The 19,483-nt window shown below is 40.1% G+C and overlaps 1 protein-coding gene across 12 annotated transcripts in view; it reads left to right on the top strand.

The window, feature by feature from the left end:
• Positions 1-19,483, top strand: part of ABI1 (abl interactor 1) — an 82,996-nt gene that overhangs the window by 37,878 nt on the left and 25,635 nt on the right. For 10 of the 12 annotated variants that reach the window (XM_075143957.1, XM_075143952.1, XM_075143949.1 and 7 more), the window contains exon 3: positions 15,484-15,660. The exons of the other annotated variants lie outside the window; for them this stretch is intronic. In XM_075143957.1, the coding sequence (XP_075000058.1) occupies positions 15,484-15,660 (177 nt within the window). The remainder of the gene's footprint in view (positions 1-15,483; positions 15,661-19,483) is intronic. 12 annotated transcript variants of the gene reach the window in all.

Below are 19,483 nucleotides of genomic sequence, written 5' to 3'. Positions count from 1 at the left end.
TTCTTCATTGTGGTAGTTCTTAAAACAAATGCATAGTTGTTGTTTACATTAGCTATATACTTCTGGGAGTAAACACTGTCTGTGTTGCTGAATGGGTATACATGACTTAAATCCAAAAAGTACATTGACCTCACTTAGGAAAACCAGGCTTTACCAAAGTGGTGGGAAGGAGGCAGGCCACAGAAGTTTGCACAGCTGTCTTTTTGTAGTCCATTAAATTGTGTCTTGATGTACCGCTTTATCTCTCAGGGAAGTATTTTACTCCTCACCAACACCTCCCTCCCTGATCAAGGTAACTGTAGCTGTATATTGATCCCAGCCATTTTCCCACACAGTTAGGTTTCGTGCAGAAGTTCAGTAACTTTTCAGCGTGTGTTGAGCTGTCCAGTATTGCACAGGTCAGTGGCCAGTCATGCATGAGTCTGTGGTGGTTATTATTGTGGAGCTGTAAGGCCTTCTCTTGAAATGCTATGGTGCAATTCAGAGGCTTATAACCCACCACAGTGTTTGGAGCACCTTTACCAGGGCGCCAGCGTACCTTTCTCAGTTAGCTTTAAACACTTCACTGCTCAACATTTGTGTAGTGCATGCCTAACTTTTGCCTAAAGCGACATTAAGAGATGGCCAGTCTCTTTTTTCCTGCCATTCTCTTGTGTTAGACAGTGTTTTCTTCTCTGCTTCCCCCCCGCCACCACCCCGAATTGTGGGCTCAATTATCCTGGAGACAAGATCTTGAAAACTACAGATTTCTGGCAGCTTCCTTCTACAGGCTTCTTTCTGTGTGTCATCCCCAATGGCTGACGCTCCTCTTCTCCCCAAGCGTTTGCAATCAAGTTTAATCATTATGCTAATAACTGCACAGTGGAAATGTCTAATTTCTGAAGACGTGAAGAGTCTGACTAATGAATTTACTGTAATGGTAGTGGGATAACGCATTCAGCAGTGGGGACATAGCGATGTCCTCCTCTCTGTGCCTACGCACAAGACTTCTCTTCATGACTTGCACTGCCTTTCAACCTGCCGTCAGCATTTGTGTTCAGGTGCGCTTGCACAGGACAGAACCAAGAACTCACTGCTGGGTGCATGCATGCACAAGTCTGAGAGGTGGTCCTGGAGGAGGGGTTGGCTGGTGGCATGGTTTCTTCTTGGGCCAGGGTCCTCTGCCAGAATGCCCAGCCTTAAGTCTGGAAAAGTTTTGGCTGGGGAAGGTCGTGGCTCAGTACAGAGTAAGTGCCCTAGAACTATTGAGGCCACGTGGATGTTCCCAGCAGATAATTGCAGTACTTCATATCGGTCGTGGCCAAGAGTAGGAGGCTAAGGGAAATCCATTTACAGAAATAATGTGTAACTTCCTGTTTTAGTTGTGTGTGGAAATTAAAATGGCAATGGAGAAGTAGAGCAGCCTTTGCAATTCCATCTCTGCCCTGTCCCTTCCTCCCCACCCTATTAAACTGGTAAACGTCATACATGCTTGTGATTTGGTTGTCTGTCTTCTGCTTTTACTTAATATATCCCAAATTACAAGAAGTCTGTATGACTCAGTCCAAAATAGTAACACAGTCTTAGGAAACATGTGAGGGAATTTTTGTTGACTCTCCTTTTTTGCTAGAATATCTTAATAGGCTTCCATGCGCAATGCTGTGGAAACTGGGATTTCAGAACTTTGAGCTGAGTGAAGTTCATGGTGCTGCTAAGCTTGTCCTCTGATGTACCTTCAGAAGGGATAGCTGGTTACTGAAGGGGGTTTGAGAAAGGGGAGACTGGGTCAGAGAGTTGAACTGTCTTGTTCTATATTTGTCTTTGAAAACAAGTGAGGAGCTTGTCAGATCCTAGGTGTTTTGATATTAGACTGGTGTGGGAGAGCTCTTTGCTGCAATAATATGCTGAAGGTAGTAGTACAGGTAGTAAGTTAACTGCAGAGTGGAGTAAGTATACTGAAAACTTTTAAGTGGAATCTATAGTGGCTAAGGGTTGTTTCTGCCATCTTATTTTACTGATAAGACTCACCGGCAATGGGGACAAGAGCTAAAAACTGGCCATTGCTGGTTATCCTCCCATTGGAGTAGCACCTCATAGTGTTGCAACAAAGTTGTTTGCCATAGAGACTTGCTTACTATGTACAAAAACTTGAAAAAATCCAGAACTTTGCATTTTCTCCAGAAGAGAACTATTAATCTTCAACCTTTGCACATTTAGGAAACAAAAGAAGAGAAAAAGAAATTTCATGTGTGGTAAGCTATGTTTGTGGCACTAAGCCAAGAGGGTTTGTGGTGTAGATAATATGGCCTTTAGCCGTCTGATGGCTGTTTAATTAATACTCATGACTTACTCTCGGTGCAGTGCTGACCCAACTGAAAACCAGCAGATTTCCCACTTATATCACTGCCATCAGATGAGATATGATCAAAAAGGTATAGAAATAACATTGTGCCTTGGATGATTGGTAATCAAAACTATTTGGCAGGTGGCTAAAGGATACTCAGCATCATTTCCACATTTAATATCCCTGTTTTATGTCTTAGGGAGGCAATCTGTCCTAGGGCTGTCAATCTTGGAAACCTCATAGGCCCTGAATTCATGTGGAGCAGGGGGGTGCTTGAGAGAGGAGTTTTTGTGTGTGTGTGTATATGTGGCTTTTCCTTGTGTTTTTTGTTGGTTTTGGGTTGTTTGTTGGCTTTTTGTTTTAAGAAAAGCATGTGCCTGAAAATTAATTCAGAAAACTTTCAAGTAAGTACATGTGAAAAATCAGAATAGGTTTTATGTGGAAGTTCTGTTATTCTTTAGCATAATGATTATTTGGAGATATACAATAAATCCACTATCCCAACCATGTAACATAACCTTTATTGTTGGAAAATATTTTATTTTTGCTATTAGAGGTGATAAACTAAAGCACTAAAGAGGTGATAAATTAAAGCTAAGTCTATGTTAGCTCACTTCTTTTGGTGTGTTCCTCCCAATTTGAAATGCTAAGTTACAACTAAATGTGAGAGGTTTGGCTTTGGGTTTTTTTTTTAGTTCGGGCATGAGCATTCTGGCTTGTCATTATTCCAGTTTTATCAGTTCCTTACCTCAGACAAACTTTGAGAAAGTTCAAACTTGTTCTGTTGAGTTTATTTTTTTATAGGCTTTTTTTAGATGGTTTCCTCTTCAGCCACCTGCAGTGCTCTTTGCAATTGCACATGTTCATCTCCTATGAAGTTGCTTTTTTTGGCACACAAAATGCTTTTCGTTCAACATACAATTTTGTTCTACTCCCATGGTGGTTCTTTAGTGAGTCCAAACTACTGAAGAAGCAGTTTAATTTTTCCTTTCTGTCCTTGTGCTTTCCTTCAATCAAGAATATATTTAGATTTGTATGTTTTGTTTAATTCTAGACAAGTGCATTGCTTCCAGTAAGGAAAAGAGGGACTCATTCAGACACTTTAAAATTCTCCTCTCATGTGGGAGCTTGCATAAGCATATTTTGTTTCTTCTTCTTCTTCTTTTTTTTTTTTTTTTTTAAATGAGCCTACTCATGCATGCATATCTTGAGGAATACCCAGCAAAAAAGAAATTTGAAATTACTAAAATCTAATTTCAGGTACTGAAATACACTCACACATACAGTTGGGATTTTGACTTTGCATAATCAACAGCATTTATCTGCTTTTTGTGCTTTTTAAGACTGAATACAAACGTAACATGTTATGACTGCACATCCCAAATGTTGTTCTGTCAAAATCAATCAGTAGGATTGTACACTTCAAACGCTTCTCTTTTGAAGTGTCTTCTATTTTAAAGACTGTTTTTAATCAGCAGATTTTTGCATTTCTGGCTTGTGTTCAAATAGAATTAATAAGTCTTTGGTTCCATTTGGATAGGTTTTTTCCTCTGGAAACTTGTATTAGCAATGCAACTGGTGTTAGTTAATCATTGAAATGTCTATTCAGTTCACTGTGTAGAACATCTACAGCTCACTAGAGAAGAGGGGAGGTACCTTGGTACTTTCCTTATCAGAATCCTGTCTTGGTGAAGGGAATCATAGAATCAAACAGTTTGTGTTGGAAGGGACCTTTAAAGTTCATCTAGTCCAACTCCCCTGCCGTGGGCAGGGACATCTTCAACTAGATCAGGTTGCTTAGAGCCCCGTCCAACCTGACCTTGAATGTTCCCAGGGATGGGGCATCTACCACCTCTCTGGGCAACCTGTTCCAGTGTTTCACCACCCTCACTGGAAACAATTTCTTCCTTGTATCTAATCTGAATCTACCTTCTTTTAGTTTAAAACCAATCCCCCTTATCCTGTTGCAACAGGCTCTGCTAAAAAGTTTGTCCCCATCTTTCTTATAAGCCCCCTTTAAGTACTGAAAGGCTGCAGTAAGGTCTCCCCAAAGCCTTCTCTTGATGAAGATGAGGAGGGCAGAGGGAGGACTGAGTAAGAGAACTGTCCTTCAAAAAAGTGTTTATCATACAGCATGAAACTCAAAACTCAAGTGGATGGTTAGCAATCATTAATTTGCCACATGCTGTGGTTTTGATCTGATGCAGAGCTGGGTCTGTACTTCCTGTTGTACAATGGTTGTGAAGTGGTGGTGTGTGGTGTTCAGCCACAGCTGAATCTCCAGCAAATACTGGAAAGCGTATTCTAGAGTGATCGGGGATTTTGTGTTAGAACAGGGAATAACACCATGGAAGCTGCTACTTTCTCCCCACTCCCAGCTTTTGATGCTGAAAAGCCACAGACTTTAGGAGGCACGTAGAAGATTGAAGTAATCTCCCCATCTCCCCTTCTCTGTGTCCTCCCACAGAGATCTACATTAGTGATGCATTTTTTTTCTACCTGTTTATTGTACTCACTGTTGAAGAGGGAATTGAACTGGCAGTTGAATTTGAAAGACCAAAAAAAAAAGTTAGCTAGAATGCAAAAAATCATGTTGTGCTCCCCATGAACATGTATCAGAGGTCATTGGAGGGCTTGCTTTTTTCTTTTTTTAAAAAATGAGTTATGTTCACAACGCACTTCTTATTGAAGTGTATGTATGTTTGGTTTGTTCAAATGGTTAAAATCGGCAGTAGGGTTTGCCAAAACACAGGAAGTATGATCCATAATTCACTTCTGCATTTTCACTAGCAATTAAAAACATCAGTGGAAGCTGTTTTACAGAGAAATCTTGGGTATCTTTGTCGCTGCGTTTCACTGTGCTCAGAGCAGACAGATATGGCAGCGTTGCCTATACCTGTGCCCACCTACACTCTGTCTGTGTCTATTCTCAAAGCTGCTGCAGGTGGGCAGCTCGGAGGAGCTGGCCCCAGCAGCAAAGAGACTTGCTTGGCATGGCACAGGAAGTCTGGCGGAGCCAGGAATAGAGCTTCAATCTGCCGTTTTCCAGGCTCTTGCTCTTAGCCACAGACCCATCCCACCTCTTCCCTTCACTTGACTGATGTCCCAGCAGACAGCCGCCTCCTGTGTGCCGGGCCAGCTGCTTCTGCAGCACTGTCTGACCTCCATACTCCAGATGTTTGAAGTTCCATTTCCCCCATACTTATGTGAACTTCAGCAAAGTGCTTCTGGCATTTCACCAATGCAATGAGGAGGAGGACTGTTGTATTAACTGTTTTCTCTCCATAATGAGGGCCTCTGTAGAGTTGCTAAAAATCTCTTCCTCTGTAGGACTTAAACTCCATTTGCCTTCAGTTGCCATCTGCCAGTCTTCCTTTCCACATCCCTCTCCCTGTTCCCAGATACTCCTCCAGACCTCCCTTCCGTATGCTCTGTGTTGACATCATCTTCTATTTGGTTGGGGAAGGATGGGGCCAGGAGGTGAGGGTGTGATGAGACGACCTTGTATCTCTCCATAGATGCTCCTCATTTATAGAGCCTAATTCTGTGAGGTGGCATTTCAGAGGTGAGATTTACTGATTTGCTTCAACTGCCCCATTTTATGTTCTCAGCATCTTGGACGAACACTCTCTGAAGTAGCCGTTACAGAATAATGTGAGAAGCTTCTTTCCTTCTGTCCTGTCTGAAGGGTGAATGTGTGTCCTCCATAGCAGTCCTCCCATTTCCAGTTGGCACCAGGAACAAAAAATTAGGCATGAACTCAAGTCTGGCTCTTGGACGAGTGGGCTGGTTTCTTTGCTCTGATTCTTGTCCTAGAATGTCACGCACCTGTGCCCAGCCCCTCTGATCTGTCCTTGCCCCGTGTCCCCTTTGTGCGTGGCCCCTTTCTGCTCAGTTTCTCCAGCAGAATATGTGACTACCCTTTTCCAATAGGGTACTCTGAAAAGCACCTATATAAATAGTCCTTTAGCTGAACAGACCTCTCTACCCTCTCCTTTTCAATGCTGTTATATAGGTGTATGTGCCACTTCACAGATTGTGTTTTGGAAATCGGGATCTTCGAGTCCAATTCTCAGTGAATCCTTTTTGGAAGAAAGGCTTCCAGTTTCCTAACAGCAAGAGGGCTAAAGGTGAGGCTATTTGTCTATGGCCAGTAAGCTTTAAGCCTGTTTCCCTACCTCTTGTTTTCAGCGTCTTGATTTTAATGAGGCTTATCAATGCCACCACTCTTTTTTTTTTTTTTTTTTAAAGATGTATGAGTATTTTAACACTTGCAAGCACGTGTTCTGTTAAGTATGCCTTGCATGGAGATTGGTACAGCTTAAGAAACATAATTCTTGAGGAGAACATGCTATGGACTGTGTGCATTATTGTTTTACATTCTGTGCTTCTGAATTCTAAAACCGTACAGCAAGCAAACTGTCCTGAGTAAATGGGATGCCTATGGTATACTTCCCTCCCTGACACCCTCCTTTCCAACTGTACTGATATCCCAGGAAAAATACTTATGTAAAGGCAGAAAATATCTTCAAATCTTTGCTGAAATCTGGTCTGCTTTATGCCGATGGCGATTGCTAGGAGAATCTGAGAAAATCTGCTAGTGTATGTAAAGAAAAAGATTTAAATTCTTAAATCAAGGGCTAGCTCCATAGGATTAAACTGGCATATAATCTGCGTCCAGACATAATTGAAGAAGTCCAGTGATAAACTGTCAAAAAACCACAACCACCACTTTTCAACCCTCCCGACATTGGATGATATTAGTAAAATGCATTGTTAGCATTGTGTTTTTATATATGTGTTAAAAATATATATTGTTTATGTATAAAAATATATTAAAAATGTGTGCATTTACATACGTGTTACCTCTGGAAATAGGACTTAGTATTTCTTTCATTATTTTTCCTTTGTTCTGTCTAGTGCCTTTCCCCCTCTGATGATGGTGAACATTTTATATAGACTGTGCAAGTTGCTGTGTATGTGGTGATGGCCTTAGTTCGTTGTGTTAATCTGTAAAAGCTCTTGACTGTGAACCCTCTGTGCAGGAAAAGGAAGGTGACATATCAGATTACATGAGACATGGTTTATCTGGCTCCTCTAGCCTTTTACCTTAAGAGGCCTGGATTTACCAGGACTTCAGGAGATGAAGCTTTCTGGAGAGCCTGTCCTACTGTTGTAACTTGTCTGTATGCTGAAGGGAATGTGTGAGAGACTTCTATCTATAAACCTACAAGAAAACATTGCTGGATTTGCGGCTCTTAAATACAACTCTTAAATCTATTTCAGTTGCCTCCTACATTACCAGCACCACATACAAAGCAAACACACAAGGTGAAACTTAGATGTCTAAATGCTTCAGAGGTGACAGAAGACCTGTCTTTCATGGTGCAGCTTCAGAAGGCATGGCAGGATATTCTGAGGATTCTCAGATTACATTAGTCACCAGAATCAAGTCTGCTGAAGTACTGTCAATTTATCAGTCAATCCACAGAAGAAAGCCAGTGCTAGCAACAAGCAAGAGTTACAAGAGGAGAAGAAAAAAAGAAGTGCTTTTTTTCGGTTCCCCAAATTCTTTTAAAAATATAAGGATTTCAAGGCTTAGTGAAAATTGGATTGTAGGATTGTATATGTAAAATAATAAAGCCTTGAAATCCTTATATTCTGAAAAGAATTTGAGGTATTCAAACCATTTCTAGTCAATGAAATTGACAGTTTCAATTCCCAATGCCAGTAGAACCTCATACCTTGGAGAAGATCCTCATGGGATAAATGAGTGTGTGCATAACGACAAACAAGGGTGAGCGGTGCCAGTTGCACTGGTGCTCTGCTCTCTGCACCTCCAGTGAGGCCAGGCTTGCTTAGCACTCAGACTCTCCTGGACAACAGATGGAAGTAAATGATTTTATTTCTGTAGGTAAATTCTTGAGTTTCTTGAACACTATCTTGATGGAGATCAGACAATATATAAGCAATAGTAATCAAGTCAAATGCTTAAGTTACTTGCATTTTCATCAAGAGTCAATGAAAGATTACTTTGTAACACTGTGTAGACATCTGATTGTATGTGATGTCTTAAACTCAAACTACTCACTTATGCTTTTTATGCCTGATGTGCCTTGAACCCATCATTGATCTTTTCTGTAGAATATTTCTCTTGCAGTGTAAATGTGTTCACATTTCCTATGTTGAATATATTAAATTTTCTTTTGAATTTCCTTCACAAAATAACAGCATAAAATGGTGCTCTCCCTGAAGAAGTTAGCTGTCTGGCTGAGCTCATTAAAGCTGGGGATTTTATTGTGCTTTTTGTAGGTCAAACTGACTTCCTTGCAGGTAGCCTGTACAATGTGTGTTGTCCAGGATCTCTTCAGTGCCATTATTCAATTAACCATAATTCATTTATTTAAAAAGTCTTATTAAATATGCTTTCTTTAGGGAAGTAGCAGTGGGATAAATCTGTATTTCTAAAACAGAACAGGTTAATATTCTTAGTCTCATCAGATTTTTTTAATTTCAGGGAAGCTTATTGTGTAAACTATATAGCAAGACAATGAAATCTCCAGTTCTGGAGAATGACAGTAAGGGCTAATACTAAAGCTGCATCTAGGAACAAATTGCTAAGAGTGAGAGTTTGGGTTTTTTTCTTTATTAAGGGATGCTGAAAGCCCCTTAGTGTTTTTCTTAAGTTATGTTTCCTTTGGTTAACACTACAATTTATGGTCTGGGTGTATGAGCTTGTAGTACTTAATAGAAAATGTGTATTTACTAGAAAATGGTTGGTGGTGTTATAATGTTTGTAACATTCAACTGTCTATGTATTTACTGCTGTGAGCAACTAAATCTGAAGTTGTGGCTTATTTTTACAGGTAGTAGAACAGATCTTACATTTCATATTCAAACATAAACAAGTAAGCTTGGAATCCAGACAATTGTCCCAAAGGTTGAGGAAGGAAACGAAACTCCTTTCTCTGCACCACTCACTGTCCCACATATTGCATAGTTTTATTGACTAGGTTTGATCTGAAACCTGTGTCTTTGCCCAGTATTTTGTGTAACATCAGGCACAGTTTCTGCTGAAAGGAGATACCATATTTGACGAATTGCTAGCCTGACTTGATACGTCAAATCTAGTGTTCCAATTGGCTTGTCTTTGACTAGAAATTTTACTTTTTTTTTTTTCTTATGCCATTCTTTTCTCTTATACTGCCAGCAATGCCCTTTGGTTAAGGGAATTTCCCTGCTCTCAGATACAGAATGAATGAAATACTGTTCTCTGCGTTAACTTGCCTTTCAATAATGCTGGCTTTAGCATAGAATCATCTCAAGTTGGAAGGGACCCATAAGGATCATCGAGTCCAACTCCCTGCTCCTCTAAGGACTACCTAAAACGAAACCATATGACTAAGAGCATCATCCAGATGCTCCTTGAACTGCGACAGGCTTGAGGCCCTGACCACTTCCCTGGGGAGCCTGTTCTAGTGACCGACCGCCCTCTCAGTGAAGAACCTTTTCCCAGTGTCCAATCTGAACTTTCCCTGATGCAGCTTCATTCCATTTCCTTGTGTCCTATCGCTGGTCACCAGAGAGAGGAGATCAGTGCCCCCGCTGCCCCTCTTAAGGAAGTTGTAGACTGCGATGAGGTCACCTTCTCTTCTCCAGGCTGAACAAGCCAAGTGACCTCAGCCACTCCTCCTAAGTCTTGCCCTCGAGACCTTTCACCATCTTGGTTGCTGTCCTCTGGACACGCTGTAATAGTTTGATGTCCTTCTTATACTGAGGCACCCAAAACTGCACACAGTACTTGAGGTGTGGAACAGATTACTTTCGGGAGCTACAGCACCAACTTTGTGCAGAACAGGTTACCGAGACTCAGTAAGTGTGATTACACCAAGTATGCTAGGAAGGTGGGGGGAGGAAGTGGTAACAGGTCCTGCTGCGTGCATGGGTGATATGTCTGTGGTTTTGCTTGTATAAAGTAATTCTGATCTATTCTGCTAACACTTAGATACGTATAACACTGATTACTCTGTAACCAGGGCTTTATGTACTTGAAATGAAGTGTTAGTAATGGACCCAACCCTATATTCAACCATAAACTGAAAAAGGGGAACAACGTCAAAATTACAGAAGGCTGTTGCTAACAACAAGCTGTTCGGCCTTCCTTTTCTCCTTGCTTTCTCTAAAGCAGCAGCTTGGGGAAGGCTGTGGAGTTTGAGCCTGTGTTCCTTCTTGTCTGAGTGAGCCTAGGGACAAATTGAAAAGTTACTGACTTGCAGCTCTGTGCAGCATAGGACATTTGTTTGAAGGACGTTCATGATGTGAAAATAAAAGTTCTTAAAACCATTGCGTGAAATGGCCTGAAAAACTGTCAGTAAAAATGGTGGTGTAATTTTAGGAATTTTTTTGTCTAATGTGTTTTGGATGTTAGATTTTTGAATCAAGGAAATGTCCTTGAAGTGACTTTTCACTCATCTTCCAACTCATGGGTGAAAGTATGTGGTGGTTTGATTTTTTGGGGGGGTTGGTGGTTTTTTTTTTGTATTTTTTTAATGTGTAGCTTCCTACACTGTATCTTAGACTCTCTTTTGGGGGGTTTTGTTTGTCTGTTTCTACCTGATAGCCACCATTTTTACTGTTGAGGACTGGGCAGCTGTTCTTCTCTCCCCTAACCCTTACTCCACTTTTCCCAAAAGCCTGGCAGCTTTTTCCAGGTTGCAAGATAGCTGTGCAGCACCAGACAGTGCTTCCCCTGTCCCCTCTGCCAGGTGAGTGTGTGTGCTGTTACAGCGCCATTCTTGAGGAACTTGGGAGGAGCAGAGTAGGAAACGTGGAGTTTTCCTGCACAATGCTTCTGGAGTGTCAGTTAATTTAACACAAATCTAAAGGGTATTTGCTTGGTGTAAATCTGTGGTGTTAGTGTGTCCCTCAGGCCAGCCTGAAGTTGTCAGTGCCTGGTTAGGCAAGTTGATTTGCTAGAGATCTTTTTTCTTTTTTCCCTTGCCCTTCACCAGCTGCGCATGCATTTGGTGAGAGAAGCAGCGGTTGTGTCTCTGGCTCATAAATTCGTGTTGCAGTGGTTCAGAATTAAAAAGACTGTCAAAGCTTGAAGTTGTTTTTCTTTGTCTTTTTTTTTTTTTAAAATATCCCTATATATGTGGGCTTTATTAAAATATTTAGGTATCCTCAAATTAGCTTGGCCCAATGTACTGGAGTCTCTATTTCTTGTAAAGTGTTTGTCCTGGGGTTGCATAGTGTAGCACATGGGTAGAGCGGTATCTGCAGCACAGAAAAAGAGGCGAAAAGAACAAATATTTGCTGTATCGTTGCTTGCTGCACTTGGCCTTGAGGCTACTTCTGAGGAAACAAACAGTTAAATTTTAACTCTACATCCTGTTGATCAACTGTTTTTTTTCATATGGTTTGAAGCAGCCAGATAGTAGAGGCAGCTAATCATAAGCAGTTCCTTCACCCTCCAAGCTTAACTTTGCTTCTGGGATTAGCTGGCATGGTCCCTAGCACCCAGTTATAATGGCAAAGGGGTTTGCTTGATGGTTTAGTTTAAATTCGCTTCCCAAAGGAAGCATGTGCTTTTGGAAGGGCTGTCTTCTCCCTCTTCTCCAAATCAGTACAATACTGGACTTTTTTCTGCTGGATTATGTTGTCGAGGAGTGAGAATTCCATCCCTGTTCCCCAAATTTTAAATTATGCTACGTATTTATGTTTCAGCATAGGCCAAGCATACTTGAAGTTGATCTGACTGTTTGCTAGTGCTTGTTAACCTGTGTTAACCCAAGCTGTTTTGCCATATATCGCTCCTCTCCATCTTTGATGTTTGAAAGTAGTTTGTTCATGAAATCACAAACTAACTACTGTTTAGCTGTCTTGTTACCATATCAGAGCAGACACTTACTCATAGCTACAGGTGCCAAGTGTGGCCAGAGCTTTGAGAATGGTCTAGTTTGGCTTACCTGGTGTATGTGGCCTCTCTCTCTCGGGAATTAACTGGCTGGCTGGATAGCTATGCTATCCTGCTAAAAATTGCTTGTGGTTTGGGTTTTTCCTCTTTTGGAAGTGAAAAACATTACTTATGACTAAACAATAAACTTCAACATCAAGCAAATAGACCTAAATAAAAATACAAAAATGAACAACTGTTATATGCTTTGTTTTATATAATGATCACATAACAATTAATAACATGAAGTCTTTATAGATCTAGAAAAATTAATTTCTTTTTGAAGAAGCAAGATGCTGTCTAGTAGCTGATGGGCAGCATACTGCTCTGGGCAAAGCATATGCTGGGAGCCTTTGCTTTGCATAGGGGCAAAATACTGCTTTGCTTTTCCAGTGTACCAGATGTGGTAAGAGTTGCAGTCTCATTTGCTTTGAACAGTGAATTAGTCTCTTGCACAGACATGTCTGCGTGCCGCTCAAGACTTACATATGTGCCGTAAATTGCTGGCCCTGCACTGTGGTACAGATAGTCTTCTCTTTGCTTGGTGTACATTACTGAAATCTGTGGGAAGACTTTACAAAATGCTGCTTTATATTTAATTTTGGATAAGCTGTCTGATATAATTAATATATGCTCTTTTCCTGTTCTAAGGGTTTTTTTCCGTTAACACGAATTTGTTGCAAGATTACTTAAGTCATTTTCCAAAACATGTATGGTACAGCATCTGTTCCTGGAATTTCTTATCCTCTGCTCTAGTAATTCATGGAATTTTCATTGTTCATTGCAGGGAGGAAAAGTTAGTCTTCATGGACTACCTGCTAGCAGAAGATGCATCCTTTTGTACTGTGAAGGACTTTGTTTTGTTTTGTTTCTTTTTTCTTTTGACATCAGTGTTAAGAGAACTGTTAGTATAAATATGCATTTTTGTCCACCTACTGAACAAAAAATGAATTTATTAGTAACAACAGATTCTGTTTGTGAGAATGAAGTAGAAGCATGGATTTATTTCAAGGGGCATAGTAGTATTTTAAAATACCCTCTTTTAAAACATTGTAGTATGTGCCTTAAATTGATGTTCTGCTCAGCCTCCCATACTGCTGTGTTGTTTAGGTGACTCTATGAAATAAAGTTTTTTCACCTATGCAGTGCTCATGTATTAGAAAATATGAAGAGTTGCATATTATTAAAGAGTTCTGTAAGATAGTTTGAGACCTGGTATTATCATTGAACAAAAGGGTTCAGGTTGTAAGGAGGAATTGGAGGAGAGATGATCTAAGAACATATAGGACAGCACTCATAATGTTTCTTGATCTCGCTGAAAGCAAACTAAAAGGCAGAACTAACATGTATATTTTAGTCTGTAAAAGGAAAAGAACACGTAATAGCTGGAGTTGAAGAAATACGGGTAGTCTTGTTCTTAAGCCTTCACTCCGTTTTCTGTGAAATTGGCTGCCAGTGCAAATACGGGTGCAGTGGCTGATACCTGAGACTAATGTAGTGGTAAATACTTGATGTATAGGATTGTCTCATTTGGAAAGGTGCTTTTTATTCCTGACTTTGGGATTTTTCAGAGCATGAGTATTTAGAACAATAAAGCTTGATCCAAAGCTTTATTTGCATATTTAATTAACTTATTCCAAATAAGCTAATGCAGACATACACATTTAATGTCTTGCATTGCTCTGGAAAATTGCAAACTCTTATTTCTATTAAGATTCTGTGCGCTTCCAAAGTAAAAGAACCTTTCACAATGTTACAAGTTGTCTGTTATTTAGCTTTAAGCTGTGAAAACAAGCTTGCTTGATATCACTGCTTTTAGGTGCTTCTCCACTTGAGTTCCCATTTGTCATCTGCAATGCCATGTATCAAAGCTGTTAAGGAGGATTTTATTTCTTTCTGTACTTAGGAGAATTTAAGATTATTTGAGTGTGTGTACCAGTAAATGAAAAAAAACAGTTCAACTGAAAGCATTTCATAGTGAACTCTGAACACTGAATGCTGGCTTTCCTAGAAATGGTCATTTCCTGGATGTTTACCTTGCTTTTTTCATCTTGCCTCATATAGAAGTAGAGTGAAATATAAACTAATTTTGTGCTTCATCCTTGACTCTGCTTCACTAAACAAAACCTTGCACATCACAATATCCATTTTAGATTAGGCTCTTTCTAGAGACATACCTAAACGAGTACTGATGGACAAGGATTTTTCTTTCTTGCTGAATCTTGACTCTCTGTTTCTATGACAGTCTTTCCAGGAGAAATTGATGCTTCCAGACTGAGAATTATTTTCCTTAGTGGAAAAAGTGGTGGCTTGATAGCTTTTGTTCAAAGTCACTTAGAGTGGTGTTTTTTGTCAGATACCATCTCCTGCAATGAGATCATGAGGCTCTAGTAGGTACTTAAACCAGTAAATTCAATCCCTGAATCTTGAAATAGGCTTCCTAGAGGTGGGACTTCCTATGGCATCTGATGCTTGGTTTGTACTTGTTCTCCTTCAGCTAGGGTTTAAGCAGTGGTTATATTGCATGTAGAAGCATGTGTCTGTTATGTGAAGCTCAGTTTGATCCTTCACAGACTGCTAGACTGACCTTTTTTTGTCTCTTTAGGTATTTCCTAATAAAGTGATGGAACTCAGCATATTTTATATTCCTTTACTTGCATCTTTAAGGCTCTGTTTCATTCTTTTAGTAAAGCTGCTATAAACACTATGACTGAAACTAGCCTCAGTGCTGAAATTAGTCCTTCCCTATGCAGACTCTTACTCTGATATGCACTGATGGCTTTGCTGAAAGAAATTACCGCACAGACTTCCCAAGCTTAGTCCCCCTCTGGGGCTGCAGGCAAAGTGCTTAACTTGTCTGTCCTGGTTTCCCAGCTGTGGAGTTGGAGTAATTTATTACTAGTGGCAGTCATAAGAACGTTGAGGGTTAATCCCCAAGTACTGTATCTGCATAGTGTCTTTAGAGTGTCAAAGCAGTAATGTATAATTGTAATTTTATTACTAATATTGGTTATTTCATTAAAGTGTAATTTTCAAACAATGTTCACGTAGATGAAACTCATTTCATCAATAAACTGGCATCCTTCCAGCAGCATTAACTCGGTTCAGACTCTTTGTCTTATAGTTAAGCCTAAACAAGTAGATAGCTCTGTAAAGAAAACAGCAAATGCCTAAAGAAACCCATACTTTCTTGTTTTTAATCTAGACTGTGGACATCCATAAAGAAAAGGTCGCTCGCAGAGAGATAGGCATTTTGACGACCAATAAGAACACATCAAGAACTCACAAAATTATAGCGCCAGCGAACATGGAACGTCCTGTAAGGTATATTCGAAAACCTATAGACTACACGGTGCTGGATGATGTTGGCCATGGCGTAAAGGTAAGAATACCTGGACACTTGAGGACTCCAAATAACACAGACCAGGAGATAGGGTCGGGGCAGAATGTTACTGACATTAAAATGTTTAGTTCATTTATGGTAGGAAGGAGTATGGGTTTGATATGCTCCCATGTACAAACATTTCAATAACAAAACGGATTGTTTTACAGTGAGGGTTTTTTGAGCAATGTTTGCCATAACCTTGTGACTGTCAGTGGTAGTCACAGTGTCTGGAGATAATGGCTCATGATCTTAGGCTAATGACTTATCAAAAAAGCCATGACTGACTTTTAAAATTATTACTCCTTCCTCCTCTGATTAAATTGTCTCTGCCACTCCCTTTATTTCTTTTGTTATTGAGAAAAATTAAGTAATCTGTTATGGGGAATCTGGCTGGTGGGGTGCGGTTTTTTGTTGGTTTTTTTGGAGGGTGGTCAGGAGAAAGGGGGTCAGCTAGTTGGCATTTAAATCTCAGTGGCATTTGATGTCTCACTCCCATTTGTGCTTTCGGACAGCCTCATTTCCCTTTTCTCTAAATAAAAGCCTTCATAAATTAATGTCTACCTCCCTTGAAATGGTCATAGTTGAAGTGAATTAATAGAATACCCTTTGCTCCCTGGACATCTTTTTATAAAAAATAGCTTTGTATCCCCCTAGAGCAGACCTTCCACGTATTTTCAGTTCACAACAATCTTCCCTTGAATGGCATTAAAAAGCTTTTATTCAATACCCATATATCCTCTAAAGCTTGATGTGCTCTGGTCAGTCAGTTGTGCAGCTAGATCAGCCCATCATGTGCCCTTTGAATCGCTGAGCTCTTGAGGAACAGGTCTTTCAGAATTACTCGACAAAAGAGTGCCAGGGTACCTCCTGCTTCATAGTAACCCTCCAAATGCCCAGAGGAGTCTAATTCCAATGCAAGTTAGAAACCAGCTCTAGGCTATGAATTAACGCAGTGACTCTGAACTACCTGATTTTTTGTTTTGTTTGTAGCTAAACCTGTAACTCTTAGGGTTGCTTTACACTAATAATTTAAGACAGACTGGATGAAGCACAATCCTCTGTAGAAGCCTGAAAGATATGCCCTGAATTGCTGTAAAATAGAAACACTGGGGTCAGAGAAACTGATAATTTTTCAGTACAGTCCCTGCATTTAAGGAGAGAGCTCTATGAATAGAGAATACAGGAATCCACAAATTCAATGTCAGGATATTGATTTCTGCATTTAAGTGCTCCAGGGATCAAGTGCTGTGGAAGACTTTTTAAAAGTAGAATAATTACTGTTAGTCTCTGAAGTCGATGCTTTGCTGAACTAGTATTGTGCAGGCTCAAAACAGGTTGCTTGATCCATAAACATTGAAATAGTTAAGGTGCAGCGGTTGCATTTTCCAATATGACTATTTGTTTTTAGGGGTACTGGTGTCTTTATTTTTATTAATGTGACCCTACTTGTTTAGGGGGTGGAAATGAGGGGCTGTTTACCTATATCTAGGTAGCTCTTAGGGAACATTTTTAGTAAAGGTTTTTTAAACTTAGTGGTTTAATTCTATATTAAAAACTTGGTCTGTTCAGCGGTAAAATAGCTTCCAGTAATAATCAAATTAGCAACCCATTACAAGGTAGCTACAAATTATATCTTGCTGTTGTTTCTTTATTGAGTGATTTGCCTAAGTCTGTTTTTTGACTGTTGAAGGCATGAAACACTTAGTAGAAAAATGATGTTGGTATTTTCTATGTAGACTTGTTACACGTATGAAATAAGCCGCTAGCCAGGCCTCAGGTATATAGTTCAAGATGGCTGTCATACATTTGACACCTTCACCAGTGTTGACATTCACTGGACACACTGTTGAGAAGAGTGGGCTGAGGTAGTGAATGACATAATTACATGTTTTTGGCCATCATATTACTGGGATTCTGAGAGTGTAACACAGATCATAGCTTTGAAGGAAGTAGCTTGCTTTGTCTGCAAACCTAGATGTAGCTAGTGCTGTTATAAGGAAATAAAACCAAAACAACTTAAGAAACTGGATCAGGTCCTGTTGGAAGTCAGCACAAATACTGGATGACTGAATCTGAGTTGCTTCTTGAACATACAAATTAGGGAGAAGCATACAATAAATTGAATTACAAACTTTGTCGTGTCCAGAATGGTCTTAGAAGATGCTTCAGACTCTGTTAAGTCTTATTTTCTTGACCAAAGACTTCACTCAAAGTTGGACAGCAACATGTCTGATAAGGCCTTAGAAACCACGTTTTTCTAGAGGAAAAGAAGTTTGAGTTCTACCTAGAGCAATTGTCAATTTGACTAACTTGCAGGTCCTTGAATGTCTTCTGCTGTGGCAACTGTCAATAAAATACAGTACAACACATGCATTGACATTTAAGTATTAAATAAAAATTATGCAACACTTTGAAATCTGTAGATGACCATTTATTGTTGTTAATGGGAGTCTCTGTTGTCTTCTGGTGCAGGATTTGATAAAGAAACATGAAAGAAAAATATAAGGAAGAGGAATCAAAGATACAGGCTGGATTATAGCCTGTTTCTGCTTTTATTTATTTAATGAAATACTGATCCTAGGACAAATGTCATTAAAATATGCAGTATACTCTAAGGGGTGATCCTGAATTGTTTTATATAAAAAGTGTAAATAAAAATACTGTCTCACAGAATTTAAAAAAAAAAAAAAAATAGAAAGATGGGTAGTCCTCAGAGTAGATACTGTCTTGCCCTGTACATCTTCCAGCTGAGCAAATGCAGAAACACCTCCTATGCATACTGACAGCTCATTTTCTTTGTGTGTGTCTCTCATGTTTCTCATGGCTGTGTAGAGGGGACGTAAAAGCAGATGCCTACACTTGAGGCATGGAGAAGGCTCTGGGTGCCCCCCCTGTCTCACATGCATGCAGCAATTTGGGGGGGAGCAGGTGATGAGGGTGGGTGTGGCAGTGAGGGTAAGCAGCTGCTCTCTATAGCAGGTTTCCTCCCTGATGGGACACACCTCCTTGGAAGGCAGTGCTGTTTCTTCCTCCAGCAGCTTCTTAGTAGAAAAGCTTTTGTAGAGCATCCTGGGATCGCAGAGGTGCTTTCTCCTTTGGCCTGAAAGCTTCATGGCAGCCCCAAGCTGCCCCAGCTGCTCCACTCCCTGCCCCTTCCCTTTGCAGGGGCAGATAGAGACGAAGTCTCCAAAAGGAATGAAGTTGCTTCTTTTATATATGTGTCTATGAAGCCAAGGCTAGCATCAGTCAAAATCAGGAGGGCTTTTAAAGTTGGTTTGCTAGTGAGAAGGCTTTCTCTTGTAACACAAACAAACTCCAAGAAACACACAGGCAAGCATTCTTGTCTGTTAAGTGTCTGCTCAGCTGTCACCCTCTGGGGATAGGGGAATGTAGCTGAAGTCATTCTTGGTAAATAAGAGTAACTGTTGTGATGTGAGAGCCTACCTTCCTGTGTAGAGCTTAGCTTAAAATTATTAGGCAGAGTCTACTTTAACATTTCCTTCCTTCTCTTCCCCTTCTTTTGTGAAAGGAAAAAAAAAAAGCAGTGTGCCAGCAAATAAATAGGTCAAATACAATTACTCATACAGAAAATCCTCAGTTTAAGAGGGGGGAGAAGGAGGAGGAAGCTTGAAAGCTGCCTTAAAAGCCCTGAAGTTGGCCTTCGAATTTATTACAATCTTTTTTTTTTTTTTGAATAGGAGGCAGGTGGAATTGCAGCAATTTGTAAAATGGCAGCTAAGTAGAAAATTGAAATGATGCCTTATGGTAAAGGCAGATAAAATGTTGGATACATGCTAAATAGCTGTAATTGGATCAAGTT

Source organism: Calonectris borealis, chromosome 2, assembly GCF_964195595.1.
Source record: "Calonectris borealis chromosome 2, bCalBor7.hap1.2, whole genome shotgun sequence".
In the NCBI taxonomy this organism is placed as follows: domain Eukaryota; kingdom Metazoa; phylum Chordata; class Aves; order Procellariiformes; family Procellariidae; genus Calonectris; species Calonectris borealis.
This window is presented reverse-complemented; position numbering and strand designations above follow the sequence as displayed.